Source organism: Pan troglodytes, chromosome 1 (assembly GCF_028858775.2).
Source record: "Pan troglodytes isolate AG18354 chromosome 1, NHGRI_mPanTro3-v2.0_pri, whole genome shotgun sequence".
Lineage (NCBI taxonomy): Eukaryota > Metazoa > Chordata > Mammalia > Primates > Hominidae > Pan > Pan troglodytes.
In genome coordinates this window covers 37001767-37029070 of record NC_072398.2, presented here as the reverse complement: position 1 = coordinate 37029070, position 27304 = coordinate 37001767, and the positions used below count along the sequence as shown (strand labels likewise).

The following is a 27304-nucleotide window of genomic DNA, read 5'->3' as shown; positions in this document are numbered from 1 at the left end:
GATACACAGTAGGAGGGTAGGCCTTTGCCAGGAACGTGGATAGTTGACCCATAGTAATTGGAGAAAAGGTGGAATATATAAGCATGGTGCAGGTAGGCTACTGAGAGATGGTGGGGAGAGAGGTGGAGAGATCAGATGGCCATAACTTACAGAAGCTTCCTTCTGTTCTGATGTTAAAACATGAATCAGGGTTATTAACTGCGAATGAGGATAAGGGAGAAAGGGAGTAGAGATTTTAGAAGAGATAAGAAAGTCTGAAATTGTCACTGAGAGAATAGAGGAATAAATGGACAGGAAAATATGATTGTTGGGCTTCAAGAGTCAACTTGAGGCTAGCAATAATTAATTGAAAGTGAGCACTCCACATGGTTGTGTGTTTGCTGTGCAAGTACAAGTATACTATAGGTAGAGAGCTAGATTTAACCAGGGATGTGGTTTAGCAATGCAAGTGAAGAAGGAAGTTGACAGTGGATGCAGAGGATGATTATGACTATAAGATATAACCTTGGTAAGGAGGCGTATTAGTCCATTTTCACACTGCTGATAAAGACATATACAAGACTTGGCAATTTACAAAAGAAAGAGGTTTAATGACTTACAGTTCCACATGACTAGAGAGGCCTCACAATCATGGCAGAAGGCAAGGAGGAGCAAGTCACACTTTACATGGATGGCGGCAGGCAGAGAGATTGGGCAGGGAAACTCCCCCTTATAATATTGTCAGATCTCATGAGACTTATTTGCTGTCACGAGAACAGCATGGGAAAGACCTGCCCCCATTATTCAATTACCTCCCACCAGGTCCCTCCCACAACACATGGGAATTCAAGAAGAGATTCAGGTGGGGACACAGCCAAACCATATCAGGAGGGAAGTAAGGACATAATGGGGCCAAGGGATAGTGTAAATGTGGTACTAGCAGTGGATTGAGGATAAAAGATTGTTGGAATTGAAATACTAAAGGGAGATGGGAAAATAAGTGGTGATGAATGGGATGATTGAAATTAAGATAATGGAAGATTTCCAGGTATTGGTAATAATAAGATAAAGAATAAGTGGCTTAGGAGAGTGAAAGGACAAGATTATAGAAGAAGGAGGTCAAAAAACTGAGAAACCAAGGTATTGGAAAGATCATGTACATAGATTTTTTTAATCACCATAAATTGACAGATAATGTTGAAGAGAGTAACAATGAACCAAGAGCAAAAATCTTCAAGCAGTGAGCCACCCACAGTGTGGATCCTCAGGGTATCATTAGATGTGCTGTATACTTGTACTTACGTGGTAAACACACAACCTTGTGGAATGCTCACTTTCAATTAATTACTGCTAGCCTCAAGTTGACTCTTACTGGCCAACAATCATATTTCCCTGTCCATTTACTCTTATATTCTCTCAGTGACTGTTTCAAACTTTCTTATCTTTAAGCTTGAGTTTTAAGCTTAAAGATTCATTTTACTTCAGCCATCAAGGCCTAAGGTTAATGGGGAATTGAAGGTGAGAAAGGGAAAATATACAGGTTCATTTTTCTAATGACTTATTTAGTTGCTTAGAAGATGCAGAACTAGACTTCAGAGGAGTCTTTTGTTCTAAGTCTGGTTTCTGTAGTCTTTGATGGTGCTGCCTTATTTGTTTTTGCTCTTTGCTTTTTTTAATTTCTTTTTTTCTTTTCTTTTTATTTTGAGACAAAGTCTCACTCTGTCGCCGAGCCTGGAGTGCAGTGGCATGATCTCAGCTCACTTATTCAAGCAATTCTCCTGCCTCAGCCTCCTGAGTAGCTGGAATTAACAGGCGTGTGCCACCATGCCCAGCTAATTTTTGTATTTTTAGTAGAGATAGGGTTTCACCATGTTGGTCAGGCTGGTCTCGAACTCCTGACCTCAGGTGATCCACCCGCCTCGGCCTCCCAAAGTGCTGGGATTACAGGCGTGAGCCACCGTGCCCAGCCCTAAAAATTTTTTTTCATTAATTTAGTATTACAGTTTAATAAGTCAGCTAGTTCTACAAGACTGAATAAGATAAATAGCAGTCCACAGACCCTCTGCCTCATAGTTTCCCTTTCCCAGAGGCAACCTCTTTCAAATCCTTTTGCTGATTCTTTGATATGTATGTCTAGACCTCTAAATAGTTTTGTGCATTTCTATTTATTTTTTGCAATTTTCAGCTTTATTAACTTCTTTCCTTTGTAACATGAGGATTTAACTCCCTTTCCTGTGTCCCACCACTATCAAACCTTCATATTCCTCATCCTCCTAACACAGAGTCATGATTTTGGTTAAATTAAGATACAGCTCAGTTCCTTTTAGTATGCAGTTGTCCCTCAGGATCCATGGGGGATTGGATCCAGGAACCCCCAACAGATACCAAAGTCCACAGAAGCTCAGATTCATTATCTATGATGTAGTATTTGCCTATAACCTATGTACATTTTCCCATATACTTTTATCATCTCTAGATTACTTAAAATACCTGGTACACTATAAATGGTATATTAATAGTTGTTGTACTATATCATTTAGGGAATAATGACAGGAAAGAAAAGTCTGCACGTGTTTAGTACAGACACAACCATCTTTTTTCGTGTTTTTGTTTTAATATTTTCAATTTGTAGTCAACTGAATGCATGGCTGTGGAACCCAGTATACAGAACTCAAGATACAGAGAGTCAACTATATTTAGAGTTATGTAGTCATTAATACAATCTAATTCTAGAATATCTTCAACACCTAAAATGAGGGTTCCAATTTCTCTTATGTTCTTGTCAACATTTGTTATTGTCCATCTTTTTCATTATACCCATCCTAGCAGGTGTGAATTAGTATCCCATTGTGGTTTTGATTTATATTTTCCTGATGGCCAGTGATGCTGAATGTCTTTTCATGTGCTTATTGGCCATTTATATATTTTCCTTGGTGAAATGCCTATGCAGATCTTCTGCCCATATTCTAATTGGGTTATTTGTCTTTTTATTGTTGAGTTGTAAGCATTCTTTATATATTCTGGACATAAGTCCCTTATCATGTAATGATTTGCAATGATTTATTCTGTGGGTTGTGTTTTTACTTTCTTGATGGTGTCTCTTGACACATGTAACTTTATAATTTTGATGAAGTTCAGTTTATCTGTTTTCCTTTGTCACTTATGCTTTTGATGTTAAATCAAAGAAACTATTGCCTATTCTGAGGTAACAAGGATTTACTCCAATGCTTTCTTCTAGTTTTTTAGTTTAGGCCTGTGATTCGTTTTGAGTTTATTTTTGTGTTATGATGTGAGTTAGGCATTCAAATTTTTTACATATGGATATTTAACTTTCTCACCATCACTTGTTAAAGAGACTATTCTTTAGCCCATTGATTCGTCATTGGTAAAAATCTGCCAAAAATCAATTGACCATAAATGTGAGGGTTTATTTCTGACTTCTCAATTCCATTGATCTATGTGTCTGTCCTTATTATGGTTCTGCATTGTCTTCATTACTGTAGCTTTGTAGTAGGTTTTGAAATCCTACTTCTGTTTTCTTCTTTTATTTCAAGATTGTCTCGACTGTTCCAGGTCTCTTTTATACAAATTTTAGTTTCAGCTTGTCATTGTTTGCAAAATAGCCAGCTAGGATTTTGATAGGAATTGCAGTGACTGTGTAGATCAGTTATGGAAGTATTGACATCGTAATAATGTTAAATCTTCTGGTCCATGAACTTGGATGTCTTTCTATTGCCTGTCGTTATATGTACTTTTCTCTCTCTCATTTTAGAAAATATAAAAGAAAAGAATCATATGAAGCCATTAGAGAATACTGATTTTTAAAAAAAAGTCATCAGTATTCCCTCCACTTTGACATAATTTTAAATGACATTTCCAGTTATTTTTTGAGGTTTTTCCCTTATATAGAGAGATTCTTTTTAACAGAACCATAGTTGTACTGAATACGCATTTGATTTCTCTCAAGCCATCCTACCACTTCAGCCTCCCAATAACTGGGACTACAGGCATGCACCACCACGCCTGGATAATTTTTGTATTTTTTGTAGAGATGGGGTTTCGCCATGTTGCCCAGGCTGGGCTCAACTCATGAGCTCAAGCAATCCACCCACCTCAGTCTCCCAAAGTGCTGGGATTACAGGCATGAGCCACTGCACCCAGCCTTAAGTACTTTCTATGTTATCTTTTTTGCAACACTATTTCAAATACTACACTTGAGTAAATGTTCCATAATTTACCTAGCTATTCTACTGTAGTTTAAACATTTGTTTCCAATATTTTAAAACTTGGGGTTTTTTCCTCCCTGAATTTAGGGTCCCCCTTCCCATTAAAATAAGATTCCCAAAGGTGGAATTCTTGTGTTAATGACTATACCATTTTTTAAAATTTGTGATGAAAAGTATCTTGCTTTTAACTATGTACTTTTAGTGTGCCATTAATTATCCTTAGTATTAGAAGCCAAGTCACCAAAAAAGTTACATATTGACCAAATGTGAGTTGTAATAATAACAACGGTTAGCCATTATTGACTCCTAGCATAATTGTTCTAAGGACCTACTTGGATTATCTCATTTAATTATGAAAACAACTGAAACTGAAGGTCAAGGAAGTTAGACTTGCTTAAAATCTCATAGCTATGAAGTTGTAGAACCAGAGTCTATAACTGAACCCTTGCAGTCTGATTCTAGAACACATGCTCAGAACCACTCTGCAGCACTGCCTTCTTTAGAACCTAACAGAGCAGGCTGGGTGTGGTGGCTCACGCCTGTAATCCCAGCACTTTGGGAGGCCGAGTGAGTGGATCACGAGGTCAGGAGATCGAGACCATCCTGGCTAACATGGTGAAACCCCGTCTCTACTAAAAATACAAAAAAAATTAGCCGGGCATGGTGGCACACGCCTGTAGTCCCAGCTACTCGGGAGGCTGAGGCAGGAGAATGGCGTGAACCCAGGAGGCGGAGCTTGCAGTGAGTGGAGATCACGCCACTGCACTCCAGCCTGAGTGACAGATCAAAACTCTGTCTCAAAAAAAAAAAAGGAACCTAGCAGAGCAAGGCAAAAGTTCAGGTTAAGATCAGAGTAAGAGTTATGCCTAGATTACTCCATTTCTGGGTGATGCTAGGGTTACTCTGAAGAGCACTACGAAGCAACAACCTGACACGGGTTTTCAAAGGCTGGCACACTGACCATTCGACTCTCTAAGCCAGCTTCCAGCCACAGATTTGCTGCTTCTAATCACATTGCCATCTTGAAAATCATGTTCCCCTGCTTTCCCAAGCTTCTAATTGCCACGCCAACCTTTCATTGCTGTCCTGGGCTGCTTATCTTCACTTCTGGCCCTGGCTTGTAAACCCCCTCAGTTAACACATTAATTGGAAGGGTTTAAGTGCTAAGACATAGCCTCTTTTCCCCTGCCCTACTTTTCCCAGCCGGCACCTGCTTCATTGCTTACCACTCTTTCCCTGTGTTTTAGCCAGAGATCTCATAGCACTGTTGAAACCAATAGTCCTCAATCTTGGCTATGCATCATAGCTACTGGGGAGCTTTTCAAGTCCGTGTATCCCCAGTGATTGATTCAATGGGACTGGACCTGTATTTTTACAAAGCTCCAAGTAGGTCTGTTATGTAGCCAGGATTGAGAACCTCTGGTTTAGGCATTATTGAGTGATAAAGTTGATTATCCTTATCCTAAAGAGAAGGAAACCCTACCTATTCTGTCTCAGTTGCTTGCTGCAGTCTCACAAGTCAGCAGGATAATTATAGAGTCAATTTTCTGATCCCTAGAACCTCACCTGTATCCTTGTCAGCAGTAATGAAACTTAACAAACATTGTTTAATAATTCCTTACTACACATTATAGGGGCACTGGGCCTAAAGATGAGTAAACCATTATTAGCTGCCCTCGAGGCTCACAGTCTAGTCTAGGAGGCAGATTCAAAAACTATAGCACACAGCCATTAGCTGTGTAAACAAGGGGCTCTGAGAACCTACTTCCCCTGTGAGAGGAGAGCTCTGTGGGAGAAGAGGAAAGAAGTTGTGAATTCTTCACAGTGGAGTTAACATTGTCATCAGAGCCTTGAAACATGAGAAGAATTTCTGCCTGGCAAAGGAGGAGCTGACTTGGCAAGAAAACCACATGAACAAAGAAATGTGACAGTACACAGCTTGTTCAGGAAGCAACTAGTAGTGTCCTGTAACGTGATCCTAGAATAGCAAAGTACTGAAAAGGCAGGCTGAGGCCAGATGGCAAACTCTCATATAGAAAGAAGCTGGCTGGGCACGGTGGCTCACGCCTGTAATCCCAATACTTTGGGAGGCCGAGGCAGGCGCATCACCTGAGGTCAGGAGTTCGGGACTAGCCTTGCCAACATGGCAAAACCCCATCTCTACTAAAAATACAAAATTAGCTAGGCATGGTGGCACACGCCTGTAATCCCAGCTACTCGGGAGGCTGAGGCAGGAGAATTGTTTGAATCCAGGAGGCGAAGGTTGCAGTGAGCCGAGATCATGCCACTGCACTCCAGCCTGGGCAACAAGACAAGACTCCGTCTCAAAAAATAAAGAAAGAAGCTGCAAACTGTTAGTTGGCTCCGTATAATTCTTCGAAGGAACTAACTTTAGGAAGCATTTAGGGCAATAACTCAGTCTGTGCTACCATGTCATCAAATCTCATATATTGCTTAAGGTCAATAAGGAGTTGGTCCACTTAAGTAGATGAAGTACTAAAGAAAATGGCATGCCATATTTAAATGTGTAGGCCCATATAATGGCATGCTATGCACCTGTTAAAAATAATGCAATGCATCTATGTGTACTTACATGAAGAGACGTAAAAATAAAAGAGCAAATTGCAGAACATGTACAGATATATATATAGTATAATCCATTTGTATTTTGGGGTTTTTTAAGGTCTGATACATATATACCTTTGTATGTGCTAAATAGGCACAGAGAAAATTGTGGAATGCACAAGAATGTAAAAGTGAAATGAAAAAGTTGAAAAGAGGATCCTGTTTCCACCCTCTTCCCCTCTGTACTGGTTGAATTTTTTTACCATTAACTTTCATGCTGTTATAATGTAGTTACTGTTTAAAAAACATATACACACACACTTAAATTTGACCCAGCATTTGCTAACCTTCAAAGCTAACAAAATTTCTTTGACCCCCATGGACCACTTCCTCTTTCACCATGACATCCTGAAGGAAGAGGAAATGCCCCAACTTTCCAACACATCAATTTCATACCAGCCTTATCAGTAAATACTCCAGTGTGTGCCATGCAAGTTTCAGAAACCTAGATACCTGGTTTGTCCCTGTCCCAGCTCTTCCTTCTTCCCCAATCCTGCCTTGTTAATCGGCATATTATAGGACTCATAAAATTTTAGGACTTTCTGCCCTAAATGTACACTTTGACCCACTTAAATGGAACAGATGACTGTGGCAGCTGTGCAGTGACTATTAACCTGCACCGAGGAGTGCAGCAAATGAAAACTTCCTTTTCTGCTGAAAAAATAGCTGTTATCAAGCTCTAGAGCATTAGTGTGAGAACCATAACCAGAGGCTTCATGAATAGGTCCCTGTTACTAAGTCCTTTTCATGGCATCTTATGACAAAATGGGGTTTTTCAGTAATGATCCTTATTAAAAGAGCAGTATCATTTTGGCTGGTTCTAAACATATGGTTGATGAGAAAAGTTTAGGCAAAAGTCAATTTGTAGAATTTCTCTCTCTCAAGGCAAGACTGCTTTAGGAGTGAAAAGCACAGGGTAAAAAAAGGACAGGATAATTAACTGACTAAAGTGAGTACTTGCCAATCTTTATTTATGCTAAAAGAGAGATTGCATTTTTATATCAGCCCATCCTAAATTCAGCTGGATATAAATGCAATTAGGTAATTAAACTGAATTAAAAATTATAGTTAACAATTCAAAGGCTTTGTGACTGAGAAATAAATAAATGCCCTTGTTATTTGAAGACAGGAATGCTATTTCAGCAATCTAGAAAGCTCAGAAGGAAATTGAGAAAGTGTTGTCTGTGGTAGGGCCCGAGAGGGAAGAAGCATGAAGTTCATAAAAATTTGCCTGAAGTATTTGCCATTGTGTGTAAACAAAGGGACAGGTACACATACAGAAGTCCTATTTACTAAGTTTGATTTGATTTACAGAGAGCAAGCACTGAGATTCTGAATGTTTTTTGCCTTGTGGAAAATAGTAGTCATTTGTAAAATAAAGTGGGAAGCCATGTGAGGCCTGATAACCTTAACAAATAATTGATTGAATGGCTTCTTGTGAAAAGAAAAACTATCTCCTTTAACAGATATAGAATCTGAGTCCAAAGAGATAAAGGGTTATGCCCAAGTCACATAGTAAGTGATTGTGCCAGGTTTTAGATCTGTGCATTCCTGTTTGAGAGCCCCTGTGCAGTGCCTTTCTGCCCTAGCATTGCTCAACAGTTTATATAAGAATGCTAATGGCAGCGTTAAATGTGTTGTAGAATACCTATACCTTAGAATACATTGTAGCTATTAAAAATGATAAATCTGTATTAATGTGGGAAATGTTCACAATATATTAAGAAGCAGGTTATTCCTAATTTTAAAATGGACAAAGGGCCAGAATAGACGTTTCTCAAAAGAAGACATACAAATGCCCAACAGGTATATGAAAAACTGCTCAGCATCACCAATCATCAGGGAAATGTAAATCAAAACCACAATGAGATATCCCCTCACACCTGTTAGGATAGCTTTTATCAAAAAGACAAAAGGTAACAAGTATTGGTAAGGATGTGGAGAAAAGGGAACCCTTGTACACTGGTGGGAATGTAAATTAGTATAGCCATTATGGAAAACAGAATGGCAGTTTCTCAAAAAATTAAAAATAGAACTACCATATGATCCAGCAATTTCACTTTTGGGTATATATCCAAAAAAGTGATCGCAGTATGTGGAAGCGATACCTGCACTCCAATGTTCACTGCAGCACTATTCACAATAGCCAAGATACGGAATCACCTAAGTATTCATCAACAGATAAAGACAATATGATGTATATACACAATGGACTACTATTCAGCCTTGAAAAAGAAGAAAGTTAATGTCATTTGCAACAATAGGGATGAACCTGAAAGACATTATGCTAGGAGAAATAAGCCAGACAGAGAAAGACAAATACTGCATGATCTCACTTGTGGAATCTTAAAAAGTTGAACTCATAGGAGCAGAGAGTAGAATAACGTACTATGTACTTGAAAATTGCTGAGTAGATTTTAAATGTTCTCACCATAAAAATATATGAAGTGATGTTAGTTGGCTTGATTTAATCATTCTACAATGTATGCATGTATCAAACCATCACATTATAGCCTATATACATAATAAAAATAAATTTGCTTGAGATAAAATATTATGAAATAGTATATATATAGTGATCTCTCCTTTTTTAAAAAATTTCAATAGTTTTGGGGGAACTGGTGATGTTTGATTACATGGATAGGTACTTTAGTGGTGATTTCTGAAATTTGGTGCACCCATCACCCAAGTGGTGTACGCTGTAACCAATGTGTAGTCTTTTATCCCTTACCTCCCTCCCACCTTGAGTCCCCAAAGTCCGTTGTATCATTCTTATGCCTTTGCGTCCTCATAGCTTAGCTCCCACTTATAAGTGAGAACATACGATGTTTGGTTCCATTCTTGAGCTACTTCACTTAGAATAATGGTCTCCAGGCCAGGCGCAGTGGCTCATGCCTGTAATCCTAGCACTTTGGGAGGCCAAGGCAGGTGGATCACCTGAGGTCAGGAATTCAAGACCAGTCTGGCCAACATAGTGAAACCCCCCTCTACTAAAAATACAAAACTTAGGTGTGGTGGTGCATGCCTGTAGTCCCAGCTACTTGGGAGGCTGAGTCAGGAGAATTGCTTGAACCTGGGAGATGGAGGTTGAGGTTGTAGCAAGCCAAGATTGTGCCACTGCACTCCAGCCTGGGTGACAGAGTGAGACTCCATCTAAAAAAAAAAAAAAAGATAATGGTCTCCAACTCCATCCTGGTTCCTGCAAATGCCATTATTTCAATTCCATTTTATGGCTAAGTAGTATTCCATGGTATATATATACACCACGTTTTCTTTATCCACTTGTTGATTGAAGGGCATTTGGGCTGATTCCACATTTTTGCAGTTGCAAATTATGTTGCTATAAACATGCATGTGCAAGTGTTTTTTTCATATAGTAACTTTTTTTCCTCTGGGTAGATACCCAGTAGTGGGATTGCTGGATCAAATGGTAGATCTACTTTTAGTTCTTTACAGAATTTCTGTACTGTCTTCCATAGTGGTTGTACTAGTTTACATTCCCACCAGCAGTGTAAAAGTGTTCCCTTTCCACCACATCCACCCCAATTATGGCCATTCTTGCAGGAGTAAGGTGGTATTGCATTGTGGTTTTATTTACATTTCCCTGATTATTAGTGATGTTGAGCATTTTTTCATAAGTTTGATGGCCCTGTGTATATCTGTTTTTTGAGAATTGTCTATTCATGTCCTTAGCCCACTTTTTGATGGGATTATTTGGTTTTTTTTCCTTGCTGATTTTAAAACCGGAAAAGTTCCCTTGTCCCCCTTGCAGGGCGTGCGATGAGGGTATGGCTTCCTTCTTCAATGCCCCGCTGCTCAGACCTCTATGGGAGCATACAGATGGGCAGGCTGTGGGGCTCTGACCCCACAGCAGTGTCTGGGGGTGAATGTTTATAGCTCCTGAAGCCCCAGTGGGTGTGTGTTACAGTGTGCTCTTTTAGTTTTGCTGTCTATAGGCGGCTTGTGTTAAGCAGCTCTATTAGACCCCTGCCTTATCGCAAGGACAGAGGGCTTTCTGTATCCCGGGGTTCTTGCCTTGGTGTACCAGAAGACTCGGATCACATGTGGGCTTGGAGAATTTGAGTGCAAGGTTCCACTGAGCAGAAGTAGCTTTCCGCAGATGGGGGAGCCAGAAGGGAAATGGTTTTCCCCTGGAGTTGGGCCCTTGGCGGCCCCAGTTCTCCTCCGACTGCCCCGACCAAACTGCATCATTCCACCGGTTGATGCCCTGCTGGCCTGCCGGACTGCCTATGCCTGTCAGTGTGCTCTTTTGCCAGCGTGCTTCTCAACGTCTGCTTGACGACCAGCCACTTGTGTCTTTCTCTGCCCATGTGTTCCTCACAACATCCAGCCACCATGTGTTCCTGCTAGGGTCTTGGGGGTTTTTATAGGCACCGGATGGGGGCGTGGCAGGCCAAGGTGGTCTTGGGAAATGCAACATTTGGGCAGGAAATGCCTGTCCTCACCTAGGTCTGTGGGGATGGAGCCCTAGCCAGGGATCACACCTTCTTCTGCCCAACACTTCCCTTCCCCCATTCCGTATCATTTAAAGGGACCATGCTCTTCCCTTCCCAGCACTCCCGTATCAATTTTTTTGAGTTCCTTGTAGATTCTGGATAATAGTCCTTTGTTGGTTGCATAGATTGTGAAGACTTTCTCCCACTCTGTGGGTTCTTTGTTTACTTTGCTGATTATTTCTTTTGCTGTGCAGAAGCTTTTTAGTTTAATTAAGTCCCATCTATTTATCTTTGTTTTTCTTGCATTTGCTTTTGGGTTCTTGGTCATGAACTCTTTGCTAGGCCATGTCTAGATGAGTTTTTCCCATGTTATCTTCTAGAGTTTTTATGGTTTCAGGTCTTAGATGTAAGTCTTTGGTCCATCTGGAGTTGATTTTTGTATAAGGTGAGAGATGAGGATCCAGTTTCATTCTCCTACATGTGGCTTGCCAGTTATCCCAGCACCATGTGTTGAATAGGGTGTCCTTTCCCCACCTCATGTTTTTGTTTGCTTTGTTGAAGATTATTTGTCTGTAAGTATTTAGTTTTATTTCTGGGTTCTCTGTTCTATTCCATTGGTCTATGTGCCTATTTTTATACCAGTGCCGTGCTATTTGAGTGACTATAGCCTTGTAGTGTAGTTTGAAGTCAGATAATGTGATGCCTGCAGATTTGTTCTTTTTGCTTAGTCTTGCTTTGGCTATGTGGGCTGTTTTTTGGTTCCATATGACGTTTCAGATTGTTTTTTCTAGTTCTGTGAAGAACGATGATGGTATTTTGATGGGAATTGCTTTGAATTTGTAGATTGCTTTTAGCAGTATAGTTATTTTCACAGCATTGATTCTACCCATCCTTGAGCGTAGGTTGTGTTTTTCCATTTGTTTGTGTCATCTGATTTCTTTTAGCAGTGTTTTGTAGTTTTCCTTGTAGAGGTCTTTTACTTCCTTAGTTAGGTATATTCCTAGGTTTTGCAGCTATTGTAAAAGAGGTTGAGTTGTTGATTTGATTTGCAGCTTGTTTGCTGTTGTTGTATAGCAGTACTACTGATTTATGTACATTGATTTTGTATCCTGAAACCTAACAGAATTCATTTATCAGATCTAGGAGCTTTTTGGATGAGTTTTTAGGGTTTTCTAGGTATACAATCATATCATTTACTAACAGTGACAGGTTGACTTCCTCTTTACCAATGTGGATGCCTTTTAATTTCTCTTTTCTGACTGACTGTGGCTGGCTAGGGCTTCCACTACTATGTTGAATAGAAGTGGTGAAAGTGGGCATCCCTTGTCTTTTTCCAGTTCTCATGGGGAATGCTTTCAACTTTTCCCCGTTCAGTATAACGTTGGCTGTGGGTTTGTCATGGATGGCTTTTATTACCTTAAAGTATGTTCCTTCTATGCTGATTTTGCTGAGGGTTTTCATCATAAAGGGATGCTGGATTTTGTCAGATGTTTTTTCTGCTTCTATTGAAGTGATCATGTGTTTTTGTTTGTTTTTCTCTTAGAGTTTTGCTCTTGTTGCCCAGGCTGGGGTGCAGTGGTACCATCTCAGCTCACTGCAACCTCCACCACCCAGGTTCAAGGGATTCTCCTGCCTCAGCCTCCCAAGTAGCTGAGATACCACGTCTGGCTAATTTTTGTATTTTTAGATGGGGTTTCACCATGTTGGCCAGGCTGGTCTCAAACTCCGGACCTCAAGTGATCTGCCCTCCTCGGCCTCCCAAAGTGCTGGGATTACAGGCATGAGCCACCGCACCCGGCCTGATTTTTGTTTTTAATTCTGTTTATATGGTGTATCACATGTATTGACTTGTGTATATTAAACTATCCCTGCATCCCTGGTTTGAAATCCATTTGATCATGGTAGATTATCTTTTTGATATACTGTTGGATTTGGTTAGCTAGTATTTTGTTGAGGATTTTTGCATCTATGTTCATCAGGGATATTGGTCTGTAGTTTTCTTTTTTGTCATGTCCTTTCCTGGTTTTGGTATTAGAGTGATACTGGCTTCATAGGATGATTTAAGGAGGATTCCCTCTTTCTCTTTTGGAATGGTTTCAGTAAGATTGGTACCAGTTCTTCTTTGAATGTCTGATAGAATTCAGCAGTGAATCCATCTGGTCCTGGACTTTTTCTTCTTGGCAATTTTTTTATTACCATTTCAATCTAAGTGCTTGTTATTGGTCTGTTCAGAGTTCTTATTTCTTCCTGGTTTAATCTCGGAGGGTTGTATATTTCCAGGAATTTATCCATCTCCTCTAGGTTTTCTAGTTTGTGAGCATAAATGTGTTCATAGTAGCCTTGAATGATCTTTTGTATTTCTGTGGTATTCGTTGTTAGTATTTCCTGTTTCATTTCTAATTGAACTTATTTGGATCTTCTCTCTTCTTTTCTTGGTTAATCTCACTAATGGGCTATCAATTTTGTTTATCTTTTCAAAGAACCAGCTTTTTGTTTCATTTATCTTTTGTATTTTGTTGTTGTTGTTTCAATTTTATTAAGTTCTACTCTGGTCTTTGTTATATCTTTCCTCCTCCTGGGTTTGGGTTTGGTTTGTTCTTATTTCTCTAGTTCTTGAGGTGTGACCTTAGATTGTCAATTTGTGCTCCTTCAGACTTTTTGATCTAGGCACTTAATGCTGTGAACTTTCCTCTTAGCACTGCTTTTGCTGTATCTTAGAGGTTTTGTTAGGTTGTGTCACTTTTTTCATTCAGTTCAAAGAATTTTTTAATTTCCAGCTTGATTTTGATTTCATTATTGACCCAAAGATCATTCAGGAGCAGATTATTTAATGTTGCATGGTTCTAAGAATTCCCTTTGGAGTTGACTTCCAATTTTATTCCACTGTGGTCTGAGAGAGTACTTGATATAATTTTGATTTTCTTAAATTTATTGAGACTTGTTTTGTGGCCTGTCATATGGTCTCTATCTTGGAGAATGTTCCATGAATGTTCTGATGAATAGAATGTATATTCTGCAGTTGTTGGGTAGAATGTTCTGTAAATACCTGTTAAGTCCATTTGTTCTAGGGTATAAGTCCATTGTTTCTATGTTGACTTACTGTATTGAAGTCCCCCACTATGAGATGAGATTCTATTTTTGTGTATTTCGAGGTTTTGCTCTAAGATTTAGAACTCCTTTTAGCAGTTTTTGTAAACTATGCTGGCTTGGTAGTGGCAAATTCTCTCAGCGTTTGAAAAAGACTTTCATCTTTTCTTCATTTATGAAGCTTAGTTTCACTGGATACAAAATTCTAGGCTGATAATTATTTTGTCAGCTAATAATTATTTAATAAGGCTAAAGATAAGACCTTTATCCCCTCTAGCTTGTAGGGTATCTGCTGTTAATCTGATAGGTTTTTCCTTTACAGGTTACCTGATGCTTTTGCCTCCCAGCTCTTAAGATTTTTTCCTTCATCTTGACTTTAGATAGCCTGATGACTGTGTGTCTAGGTGATGATCTTTTTGTGATGAATTTCCTGGGTGTTCTTTGAGCTTCTTGTATTTGGATGTCTAGATCTCGAGCAAGGCCAGAGAAGTTTTTATTCTTTTGCCTTTGTCTTTGTTGGATTGGGTTAATTCAAGAGCCTTGTCTTTGAGCTCCAAAATTCTTTCTTCTACTTGTTTGGTTCTATTGTTAAAACTTTCCAGTGTATTTTGTATTTCTCTAAATGTGTCTTTCATTTCCAGGAGTCATGATTGTTTTTTATTTATGATATCTATTTCTCTGGAGATTTTTTTCATCTACATCCTGTTTTGTTTTGTTTTTAAAATTAAGTTGGTTTTCATCTTTCTCTGGTGCCTCCTTGAGTAGCTTAATAATTGACCTTCTAAATTCTTTTCTGGCAATTCAAAGATTTATTATTGGTTTGGATCCATTGCTGGTAAGCTAGTATAATCTTTTAGGGGTGGTTATAGAACCTTGTTTTGTCATATTACCAGAATTGTTTTTCTGGTTCCTTCTCGTTTGGGTGGACTGTCAGAAGAAAGATCTGGGACTCAATGTGTGCTGTTTAAATTCTTTTGTCCCACAGAGTGATCCCTTGGTGTGGTGCTCTCCCCCTTCCCTAGGGGTGGGGCTTTCTGAGAGCTGGACTGCAGTGATTGTTATTGCTCTTCTGGGTTGAGCCACCCAGCAGAGCTACTGGGTTCTAGGCTGGTACTGGAGAGTGTCTGCTAAGAGTCCTGTGATGTGATCTGTCTTCAGGTCTGTATGCCATGGATACTAGCACCTGCTCTGATGGAGGTGGTAGGAAGGGAGTGAAGTGGACTGTGTGAGAGTACTTGGTTGTAGTTTTATTTAGTGTACTGGTTGTCTTGAATGCTAGTTATACTAGCACTGAAGTTATTACATGGACAGACTCAGGACCTCTGGTTGGCCAAGATGTTACAGGCAGTAGAATTAGCTGTTATTTTCTGCTTTCTTGGAGCAGGGTTGTTCTGTTGAATTGCTGTAATGGCTTGAATTGGTTGGCCTCCAGCCAGGAGGTGGCACTTTCAAGAGAGTATCAACTGCAGTAGTATAGCAGGGGATATAAGCTTGCCTTACGGTTTCCTGGATAGGTTTTCGGGCTTCTCAGGCAATGAGCAGGGCCCCACGAGTTTTTGTCTTTTGTTTACGGCACCAGGGCGGTTAGAGAAAGACCATCTGGTGGGGGCAGGGATAGTATGTCTGAGCTCAGACTCCTTGGGCAGGGCTTGCTGTGGCCTCTGGGCGATGGGAGTGGTGGTTAACAGGCCAATGGAGTTACGTTCTAAGGGAGATTATGGCTGCCTCTGCTGCTTCATACACATCACCAGGGAAATAGGGGAAAGCCGGAAGTGACAGACCACAGCCAGCAAGGCCAGTCTCACTCCTGTAGTGCTTCCCCAACAGCCAAGAGAACCAAATTTATATCCATGCCTCCAGTGCACAGGGTGGAGATCTTGCCCTAGACTACAAACCTCCCCGCCGAGAAAGCAAGCAGGGCTGTTAGGCCTTGTCCATCTGCCTGCCACAGCTTCTGTGCTCATATCTGCACTTCCTGTTTGTCCCATCCCCCTACAGATTCTGCCCAGGAAAATTCACGCTTAGTTGAAATCATTACAAAGTTCAGCTGAAAGTCTCCTTCTCCCTATGGTCCTTCCCCAATTCCATTGGCTGCCCTCTCCAAAGACCCCTGTGAGATAGTCAGAAATGGTTTCCCTGGGGACCAGGAGTGCCTACAGGGCTCTTCCTGCTGCTGCTTCTACTTTTATATTTTGTTTGGCTCTCTAAATTCATTTCAGTTCTCCTTCTCCCATGATCTGGATCCTCAGTGAGGATGTGTGCAGAAGTGGACTTTACCCCTCTCACACTGTTTTTTGTTTGTTTGTTTGTTTTGAAACGGAGTCTCGCTGTCAGGCAGGCTGGAGTGCAGTGCGTGCGATCTTGGCTCACTGCAACTTCCACCTCCCAGGTTCAAGCAACTCTTCTGCCTCAGCCTCCCGAGTAGCTGGGACTACAGGTGCACACCACCATGCCTGGCTAATTTTTGTATTTTTAGTAGAGACAGGGTTTCACCATGTTGGCCAGGCTAGTCTTGAACTCCTGACCTCAAGTGATCCACCCACCTCGGCCTCCCATAGTGCTGGGATTACAGGCATGAGCCACCACACCCGGCCACCTTCTCACACTTTGGACCTTGAGAGCTTGTTTGGAGGTTCTAGCAGGGGAGCACATTTACTCGTATACCCTTGACTGAAGACTGGTTCTCCTCTTATCAGGGATGGTTGTCCTCTTCGACCAAGCACACAGCTTCGGGAGCCCTCTCACACTTTGGGCACTCAATTTTTCTGCTGTCTTGTGGATTTTGCAGCAGCAAGCCACTTCTTTCAAAGGATCTGTTAATTCTTTTGTTTTTTCTGGTATGTTCCTGCGATAGTTCTTGGAGCCAAAGTTCACTATGTGAGTCTCCACATGCTGTTCTGTCTGTCTGAGTGGCAAATTAGTCCTGCCTCCTATCTGCCACTTTCCCCTTAAATAAGTCTCATTTTTGTAAAGAAAAAAGTTGAGATGTATAGTATGTATCACATGCACAAATATAGAAAGTATGCTAAACATGGTTTACGTAAGTGCTTTAAATTTTTTCTCTTTATGTTTTTTGGTATTTTGTCGATTTTTACAAGTATATATTTTATGATGGGATAGTTGGGAGGTTGGTGACTTGGAAAAGAGAAAGGAAAATGATAAAAGGGTGTGGTTGGAATCAAGTGATGTATACCTACTTACTGGCAAATTGACCCTTAGATGATTAGGTTAGCTATGATTTTTCTTGATGAGAATTTAGGGACTTTGTATGGCTTTCACTTCTGATCTTCATGATCCTCTCCTCTTTTTCAGTAACAGTAACAAGTAGCCAGAGTACTCCTGCCAAAGCCCCCAGGGTAAAGTGCAATCCATCCAATTCTTCCCCGTCATCCGCAGCTTGTGCCCCAAGCTGTGCTGGAGACCTCCCTCTTCCTTCAAATACTCCTACGTTCTCTATTAAAACCTCTCCTGCCAAGGCCCGGTCTCCCATCAACAGAAGAGGCTCTGTCTCCTCCGTCTCTCCCAAGCCACCTTCATCTTTCAAGATGTCGATTAGAAACTGGGTGACCCGAACACCTTCCTCATCACCACCCATCACTCCACCTGCTTCGGAGACCAAGATCATGTCTCCAAGAAAAGCCCTTATTCCTGTGAGCCAGAAGTCATCCCAAGCAGAGGCTTGCTCTGAGTCTAGAAATAGAGTAAAGAGGAGGCTAGACTCAAGCTGTCTGGAGAGTGTGAAACAAAAGTGTGTGAAGAGTTGTAACTGTGTGACTGAGCTTGATGGCCAAGTTGAAAATCTTCATTTGGATCTGTGCTGCCTTGCTGGTAACCAGGAAGACCTTAGTAAGGACTCTCTAGGTCCTACCAAATCAAGCAAAATTGAAGGAGCTGGTACAAGTATCTCAGAGCCTCCGTCTCCTGTCAGTCCGTATGCTTCAGAAAGCTGTGGAACGCTACCTCTTCCTTTGAGACCTTGTGGAGAAGGGTCTGAAATGGTAGGCAAAGAGAATAGTTCCCCAGAGAATAAAAACTGGTTGTTGGCCATGGCAGCCAAACGGAAGGCTGAGAATCCATCTCCACGAAGTCCGTCATCCCAGACACCCAATTCCAGGAGACAGAGCGGAAAGACATTGCCAAGCCCGGTAAGTCAGCAGTGGTGGGAAGATACATTTCCTAACTTAAAAGGGGCCAGGCACCCAGATGTCTCAAGTCAGGATGCTTTTTTTTTTTTTTTTTTTTTAAGAAAGAAATCTATTTATTCCTAGTGCTGCCAAATTCAGCACATAAATACAAAACAAATTTTGCATGGGCCATATTTTTAGTAAAAATTTTTTATGCTAAGAAACTATTTTTGTTTGTCTGAAATTCAAATGTAACTGAATGTGCTGTATTTTATCTGGCAACTCTACTTACTCCCATTAAAATCCCTCCTGTCAGGGTCCATACTCCTCAGCCCTGTTGCCTGATTGACTAAAGCCTTCATCATGCTCCAGGATATCAATTCAAAAATATCTCCCCTCTCCTGTTAGACAGTATGCCATCCTCTTTTTATAGATAAAGCTGTTGTTCATGGGAAAGTTGCCAACATCCATAAGTAGATTTCCAGTTTGTAATTCCATTTTGTGATTATTTAAAATACAGTGAAACTTAGATCCTTACAAAACAATTTGAGTGCAGAATCTTTCTAGATTTTTATGACTTCTCTGCAATCTTTTATAATCATTTTGCCACACCACAGTAATACTTTTGACACCTATATCTATTCTTTTTAACATTCAGTGTAGTGTCACTTATCTTTTTAGGACTCATTTCATTGACTGACTTAATATTTAAATTAGATAATATCAGTCATCAGTGATTGATGGCAGAAATAGGTTTGTGAACCTTGAAAAACAAGATTCATTACAGTGGTGGAGGCAGAAGTAGCTGAGTGCATTGGGTGAGCTATGGGCACCAGTCAGAGAATAAAAAGCTTCTATTGTTTGCATGTGAAGGGGAGATGGGTTAAGGAAGTTTCCACTGTACTTCACAGTAGCTCTTGTGGTGGCGGGATGATTGAAATAGAATCCAGAATCATGATCAGCATCATCTGCCATTTTAAAGGGCAGAAGCTAGATAACCAACCTTAGGCCAGTTTGAGTTTAAAAAGTGTTCATAACCCCCACCTGCTCTCATGAAGACCCATAATTTTAGAAAAATAAACTGATAGATTTTAAAGACAACTTAGTACACAAACTGCAATCAAGACCTTGCTGTAGAAAGTGGAGAAAAAAGACAGTTATAAGGAATCTTTCCTTCTCTCAAAATTATGACTGCTCTTTATCCCTAGCCAAAATTTCTATTTTTTTTTTTCAAGGGAGCTGGTCTCAGCTATGTGTTAGCAGAAAAGTAGTTTCAATGAAAAACTATTTTCACTGATACATAAATCTTAAAATCTTTAGAAAGTAGAAATAGTGTGCTGGTCTTGTAATTTATTTGAAGCTAACATTTCTTAAAAATTTTTTACTTTTATATGATGATAATGTCAACCTTCAGAAGAGAGTAACATCTTCCATTTGAATACCTATCTTGTTTATAAATTGGGGGGGCTGATTTATTCATTTATTTCAAAAAGGATAGTAATTGTAACTTATTTGTTTCTTATTAGGAGACTTAGCTAGTAAATGTTTTCTATTCACATAAGAAGTCTATGCCTTCTTTCCCTACATATCATCTGTTAAGTTTTTACTATAGTCAGTACAAATCAGCCAAAAGAGACATTGCCATTGAAAGTATTTGGAGCTGAAAGCAGGCTAAACAATGAAATTTCTGGCAGCCTAATTTAAGGTATGCCTTAGTAATAACTTAGTAACAGTTGAACTTCAAGGAAATCTCTGAAATCTAAACTTTCTTCTTCTAGGTCACCATCACGCCCAGCTCCATGAGGAAAATCTGCACATACTTCCATAGAAAGTCCCAGGAGGACTTCTGTGGTCCTGAACACTCAACAGAATTATAGATTCTAATCTGAGTGAGTTACTGAGCTTTGGTCCACTAAAACAAGATGAAAAATACAAGAGTGACTCTATAACTCTGGTCTTTAAGAAAGCTGCCTTTTCATTTTTAGACAAAATCTTTTCAACGCTGAAATGTACCTAATCTGGTTCTACTACCATAATGTATATGCAGCTTCCCGAGGATGAATGCTGTGTTTAAATTTCATAAAGTAAATTTGTCACTCTAGCATTTTGAATGAATAGTCTTCACTTTTTAAATTATTCATCTTCTCTATAATAATGACATCCCAGTTCATGGAGGCAAAAAACAAGTTTCTTGTTATCCTGAAACTTTCTATGCTCAGTGGAAAGTATCTGCCAGCCACAGCATGAGGCCTGTGAAGGCTGACTGAGAAATCCTCTGCTGAAGACCCCTGGTTCTGTTCTGCCTCCAACATGTATAATTTTATTTGAAATACATAATCTTTTCACTATGCTTTTGTGGGGTTTTTTTTAAGTATGTGTAAAAATGTGATGCTCAGATAAGTACATTTATATCAGTTCAGTGTTAAAATGCAGTCTCGAGTTAAAGTCATCTTTATTTTAAATGCAGTGATAAATGTCAACTCTTTGGAGAAACTAGGAGAACAACAACAGAAAGCTGTGTTTGTCTTTTTTCTCTCAAATATATCTCCCGTATGAGATTTCAGGTCCCCATGTTTTCACCAAGCAATCTGCTATGTCAGCCAACCCAACATCACTTTCTACAGGAGGTTATGATTTTTGCCATTTACTAGAGGAAGATGTTTTATAAAATCAATTTGGGGTTTGAATTCAGGTGCAGTCATCAGTTCTTTAGGGGCTGCAATGTTTTAAAAAAAATAAGTCATCAGATTTTAAGAAAAAAGTGATGATTTCTTATTGATATTTTTGTAACAGAATATAGCTCTTAACTGAAAATCCAGAACCAGAAACATAAATCTTGAGTTTCTTTTCATGTACATAAAAAGCAATAGCCTTTTAGTATAGATAGCCCTGAGCCAAAAAGTAATAGAATTTTCTCTATTTAATACAGAGAGTGTATAGACTGACTCTAAGTTAATAATGTGCAAAATATCTTAAACATCCCTCCCCTTATTCAACAATTATGTATCAGTGATCTTGAACCATTGTTTTATATTTTTCACCTTTGTAACCTCATGGGAAGAGGCTTTACGTACTTTCTATGTACTATTTACTTAGAAGGGAGCCTCCTTCCAGTCATGAAACTTCATTTGTTTTATCCGTATCCCTGAGGACTGTGTAGACTTTATGTCAGTTTTTGTCATTATTTGAAAATCTATTCTGACAACTTTTTAATTCCTTTGATCTTATAAGTTAAAGCTGTAACAACTGAAATTGCATGGATCAAGTAAGCATAGTTTTATCCAGGGAGAAAAATAAAAGGAAGCCATAGAATTTCTCTGGTCAAAACCAAGCACACCATAGCCTTAACTGAATATTTAGGAAGTCTGCCTAATCTGCTTATATTTGGTGTCTGTTTTTTGACTGTTGGGCTTTGGGAAGATGTTATTTATGACCAATATCTGCCAGTAACGCTGTTTATCTCACTTGCTTTGAAAGCCAATGGGGGAAAAAAATCCATGAAAAAGAAAAAGATTGATAAAGTAGATGATTTTGTTTGTATCCCTACACATCTCCTGGCAGCCCTACTGAGTGAAATTGGGATACATTTGGCTGTCAGAAATTATACCGAGTCTACTGGGTATAACATGTCTCACTTGGAAAGCTAGTACTTTTAAATGGGTGCCAAAGGTCAACTGTAATGAGATAATTATCCCTGCCTGTGTCCATGTCAGACTTTGAGCTGATCCTGAATAATAAAGCCTTTTACCTTATCTGATGTCCTTTTCTGAGCTTTTTGCATTACCTAGAAGCAGTCTACAAAAAAGAACTATAGTAGTCAAGAATCCCTTCTATTTGTTCATTAAAATGTTTATTCCCAAAGTTATAATCTATTTCAAGCTGAAAGAGCTTTTAATAAAAAACATCTTGCTTGGATCAGACCTTGAGCATTTAAGATGGCTTGGATTACTTGATAAAGCAGGGTGGAGTGATGTAGTTCTTTTTCTAAACAAGTATTTCCAGCACAAACTTTTCCATTTGAATACATTCCAAGCACTATTGCTAGGATCCCGTATTAGAGTTTGCTTTTGGCTGTTTCAACACGGGCCCTTAATTAAATTTTGTGAGGATGACTGATTAGTCTCTTCAAATGTCTCTTCATCTGGACTGCACATTTAACTGATGTTGGATCAAGACCATGTGTAGCTACTCTTGTGTTGAGGGTCAGCCCATTATCCCCATCCCCAGCCCTAACAGCTTAAAACGGCTTTAACTCCCATCTTGAAATTAGCCTATGGCCATGTTCATAACATAGGTAGTGTGTGGGTTCAACAAATGCTTTTTGAGAGCCTGTCATAGCCAACACACTACTGCTTTTAAGTCTGTTTTTCTGCTTTTCCTAGTCCCTAGTTCCTTTTACATTGCTCTTAAAGCAAAGGCCAAGTAGTCTAACAGAGAAAAATAAATTCCACAACTAAGATAGTGTGGGCAGCATTTTACAAATGTGTGTCAGAAGACAGACTGAGTGAAAACATTGTACTAGAAAAACTGAGTTAATTTCCTCCCTATGGCAATTCAACACAAGTGGTTTCTGCTTCATAATTCCATAAAGGGCTAAATGTAGGCCCAGTTGAGCTCTTGCGGTAGATCTCATTGCTTCTCACACAGGTCTTCACAGGGAATTCTTTGCCTGCCCTAGGTTTGGATCATGCCACATTACCAATTAACCCATTACTCATAAAATTCTCAGGGATTATGGTAAAAAAAATTGGATTATGCATCAGTTCTTTAGATATTGGTTGGAAGTTATAGGCAGGCTGAACACATTTTGTTGGACTTGAGTTAAGTTTAATGCTTTGATGCCTGGAATACGACCCCAGCTTGTTATAAGTTAACCATTTTGTTCCCTAAAGTGGTAGCAAAACCTGTTTTATTTCTGAGCTGTGTTTGAGTGCAAGCTAAAAAGTGTAGGGGTTGTTAAGAAATGATATAAGATAAATTCAGCCTTTAAAAAAGAAATCACCTGAGCATATTAAGCAGCTTGTTTATATTGGTATGCCTGCAGCAAGCATATACATCACAAATGAGAGATATTATGTTATTAAAGAACAGGCTTACTTGATCCCCAAAGTTCATCCCTTGCTAAGCCAGGAAAGAGGATTTTTAGGGTATGCAACTAGGTTCTTTACTTTGAATGTAAAAGGTTTAATATTCCATTTGTACTCCATTTCTCTTTAATTTCCTTAACTTGCCACATGCCCCTTTGTTTTGACATTCTGAATAGTTTATATTCAAGCCATTTTGTGAAATATGAATAGCACATTTCAAAATGCCTTTGATTGGAAGGCATTTAAGTCAGCCAACATTTACATATCACCTGGGTGCCAAGCCCTGTGTGTGAGGCACCTGGTCTGCAAAGAGTTCCTTTATTTTCAGTTGCCAAAGGAGTCACTTTAATACTTCAGTAGGCCAGAGTCAGCATTTGAGAGAAACAGCAAAGATCAGATTTCAAGTCCTTTGAGTAAAGTTGTTTGTAATCAGCTATTATGTAGCAAGTACTGTCTAGAAGCCTACTTTTCCTCCAGGAACTTAATTCAGCAGCTGCTTAGAACTTTTAACTTCTCAAAGTAAAATACTTTTTGGATACATGTTTTTATTATATTCCTTATAAGGTTATAAATAATGGTTGAAAACATGATCCCTAGTGCCACACTGTCTAGCTTTAAATCCAAGCCCTAACTGTGTCCGTGGACAAGTTACTTAACCCTTCTGTGAATGGGTTTCCTACCTTAAAATGGAATTATGTGGGGCCGGACACAGTGGCTTATGCCTGTAATCCCAGCACTTTGGGAGGCCGAGGCGGGCAGATCACAAGGTCAGGCGATTGAGACCACCCTGGCCAACATGGTGAAACCCCATCTCTACTAAAAATACAAAAATTAGCTGGGCTTGGTGGTTCACGCCTGTAATCCCAGCCACTCGGAAGGCTGAGGCAGGAGAATCACTTGAACCAGGGAGTCAAGTGGTTGCAGTGAGCCGAGGTTGTGCCACTGCACTCCAGCCTGATGACAGAGCGAGACTCCGTCTAAAAAAAAAAAAAAAAAAAAGGATTTTTGTGGTTATTACATGTAAAGCTCTTAGGACAGTGCCTGGCACATAATACCTAATGTTTTATTGAACAGTTGCTGTTAGCTGTTAAGTATGGAGGGCAAGAGTTATTATCTATATTCAATACATGGACATAAAAGTTTAGCTCATTCCTGTTCCCTTTCCACTAACAGCTGCAGTCTGCAAAGGTCTTCACAAATCAGAATCAACTGGTAATTAAAAAAAAAACAACAAAAGCATAAATGTTGCCTGGACCTCCCAGTCCCAGCACTTTTCAAAAGGAGCAAGTAGGTCTGTGGGGAAAAATTAAGTTTGAAATTCATGACTTTGTCTTACCAGGTACACATGAAAATTATGGAGATTATTTCGTATGTGGCCTGTAGCCACTGTTCAAAGAGACCATAATCTTCAAATCTATATCCTGAACTCTTAAACAAACCAAAGCCTTTGCTCACACAAAGCCCACCCTCCCATTTCCTGACTGCTGCCCCCAGCTCTGCTACATTGTTTAAGATGTGATCACCTTTAGAGAGGAAGCTGCAGCTGCTGGTCTTCAGAGCCAAGAGCCAACTCGTACTCGCTTGTTAGGCTATTGTGCTCTCTTGCTCATGAGCAGACAAATAAAATAGGTAAAGCTCAAAACAAGCCATGTTGCTGTCTGTTAGTAGTAGGATACAAAAGAAGATTCAAACATTTCATTGAAGTATAATGAAGACTCTAGATTCTTTGCTCTCACTTGATGAGATTCTTCCCCAGGCTACTCTGTTTTTGATGCCAATAAAACTTGTCATTCTCACATCAGTGTGAAAATACCAGCCCTGAAAGTTTGCTTGATATTTTGGTGTATAAATCCAACATTGGGGTTTCAGCTGTCATCTAAGCATTGAATTTATGCTGCCACTGATGCTATTAGGGACCCTAGTTTCCAATTTACAGGAACTTAAGGAATGTGGTATGCTTTTATTAGAAGCTGGTATCTGCTCCTGCAAATAGTCCTGCCACCTTGTATCCCCTTCATGGGTTTGTGCCAGTTATCAATTCAAATGAAGATGTTAAGAGCTGGGTTGTTTTTTTCTTGATAACAACCTTGCTTACTTCTGAAGTCAAGGTCTAAAAGTAATTATACAAATCAACCCTTTATCAATATATTACCACATGATATATGTTACTGAAACAAAACTAAACCATCTGGCCTTGCTATGTTGACATGGAGTTAGCAAATATTGTTATACCACGTCACTTGATAATCATTCAGGATGACTGTTAATTTCTCTTTCACCTTTCCCCCATCTTCTGCAATATATTCAAACACAATTTTCCAAGAATTATTTGATAAGAAGCATAAGGAGGATTTATTAAATGTAACTGAAATAACTTATTAGTGGTTCAGGAACTGAGAAATTAAAATCCAGTGGGCATTGTTGCCTCTATAAGAGGCAACATTCAGCCCAATCGTTAATGTCAAGTTGGAAATGCTGCTTCCTCAAAAGCCGTTTTGGATTTAGACAGTTTTATATGGCAGTAAGAGACTCAGAGTCCAAAAATCAATGTCTTCACAAAGAGGAAGACAAGTTAAAACGAACATTAAGATCTTGAGCGTGATTATGATAAACACTTCCCAACTCCCTAATTAGGTAATGAGGTATTGGCCTTGGAGTGCTGCACGTGTAATTAAGTATCTGGCTTTGGAAAACTCTCCTAAAACCAAGAAGTGTAAGTGACAGAGTCTGAAGTTATACACGGAAAGCCTGTAGGATAAGGAAAATTATAATGATTAGAAATAGTTTCTGTTCCAGCCAACTCTCCTGTACAATAAATTGCACAAAGAGAGGATGCTGTTTAGAGCAGCTTGTTAATTTGAGTTACCCTGTTGTGTCCTCTTGCCTTCCTGTTTACGTTGACAGCATTTCTAAGCCCATTTATATTCTCCCTTTTTATGTCATTTTGGCCACTGGACTCATTTGAGTAGTGCATGAAGCCAGGATTGTGGGTTTCATTCCTAAATGGGCCAATTCATTTCACTCTGTGTATTCTGTGGCCACAGGCAGCATCTCACATGCCTGCGCTAGCCAGCCACTCCACAAGGAGGAGTGGACAGAGTTTAGACTTAGTATAAACACTAGATAGAAACTCATAGTAGGTATCCTCACTACACAACCTGAAGGCATTCTCAATGCTGCCTGTCTTTCCTCTTCCTGCCTGAAGACCAAATGTATAAACCTCTTATAATCAAAGTTGTAGATTGTTTCATTTAGTGCACACTCCTATACCCACTTGTAACCCTATAAATGGGTATAATTATTATCCCCATTTTTTTTTCAGATAAGGAAACTAAAACACAAGTTAAATAACTTGCCCAAGGATATGTAGCAAGTGGCAGCTTGTGGATTTGGTCTGACTCAAAGCCCACAGTCTTAATTCCCATCCTAGAGTGTCTGTCCCCTGGCCCTCCCCATCAATCAAATGTGTGCTTTACATTGTCAGTATATTCAAAAGAGAAGAACTCTCAAAATACATTTCCTACTAGAGTAATATATGAAAAAAATATTACTCCTTAGAAGAAACCATTCTTACCTATAGAAGGAAGGGGATATGCAGGACTAGAAGCTAGAATCAGTACTGAGAGTGTTAGAGGAGCACAGGAAGAAGACTGATGAACACAGTGATAGGAAAACAGGAACAAAAGCACAGAAGTTAAAATTAGAAAAAGTGAAGAAAG

At 39.6% G+C, this 27304-nt stretch overlaps 1 protein-coding gene across 3 annotated transcripts in view; it reads left to right on the top strand.

The window, feature by feature from the left end:
* DTL (denticleless E3 ubiquitin protein ligase homolog) overlaps positions 1-22250 on the top strand; it is a 68419-nt gene extending 46169 nt beyond the window's left edge. For all 3 annotated transcript variants that reach the window (XM_525058.7, XM_063792405.1, XM_016938311.2), the window contains 2 exons: positions 17687-18519; positions 20277-22250. In XM_525058.7, the coding sequence (XP_525058.3) occupies positions 17687-18519; positions 20277-20375 (932 nt within the window). In that variant the 3' untranslated portion in view covers positions 20376-22250. The remainder of the gene's footprint in view (positions 1-17686; positions 18520-20276) is intronic.
* Positions 22251-27304: the final 5054 nt, after the last annotated feature.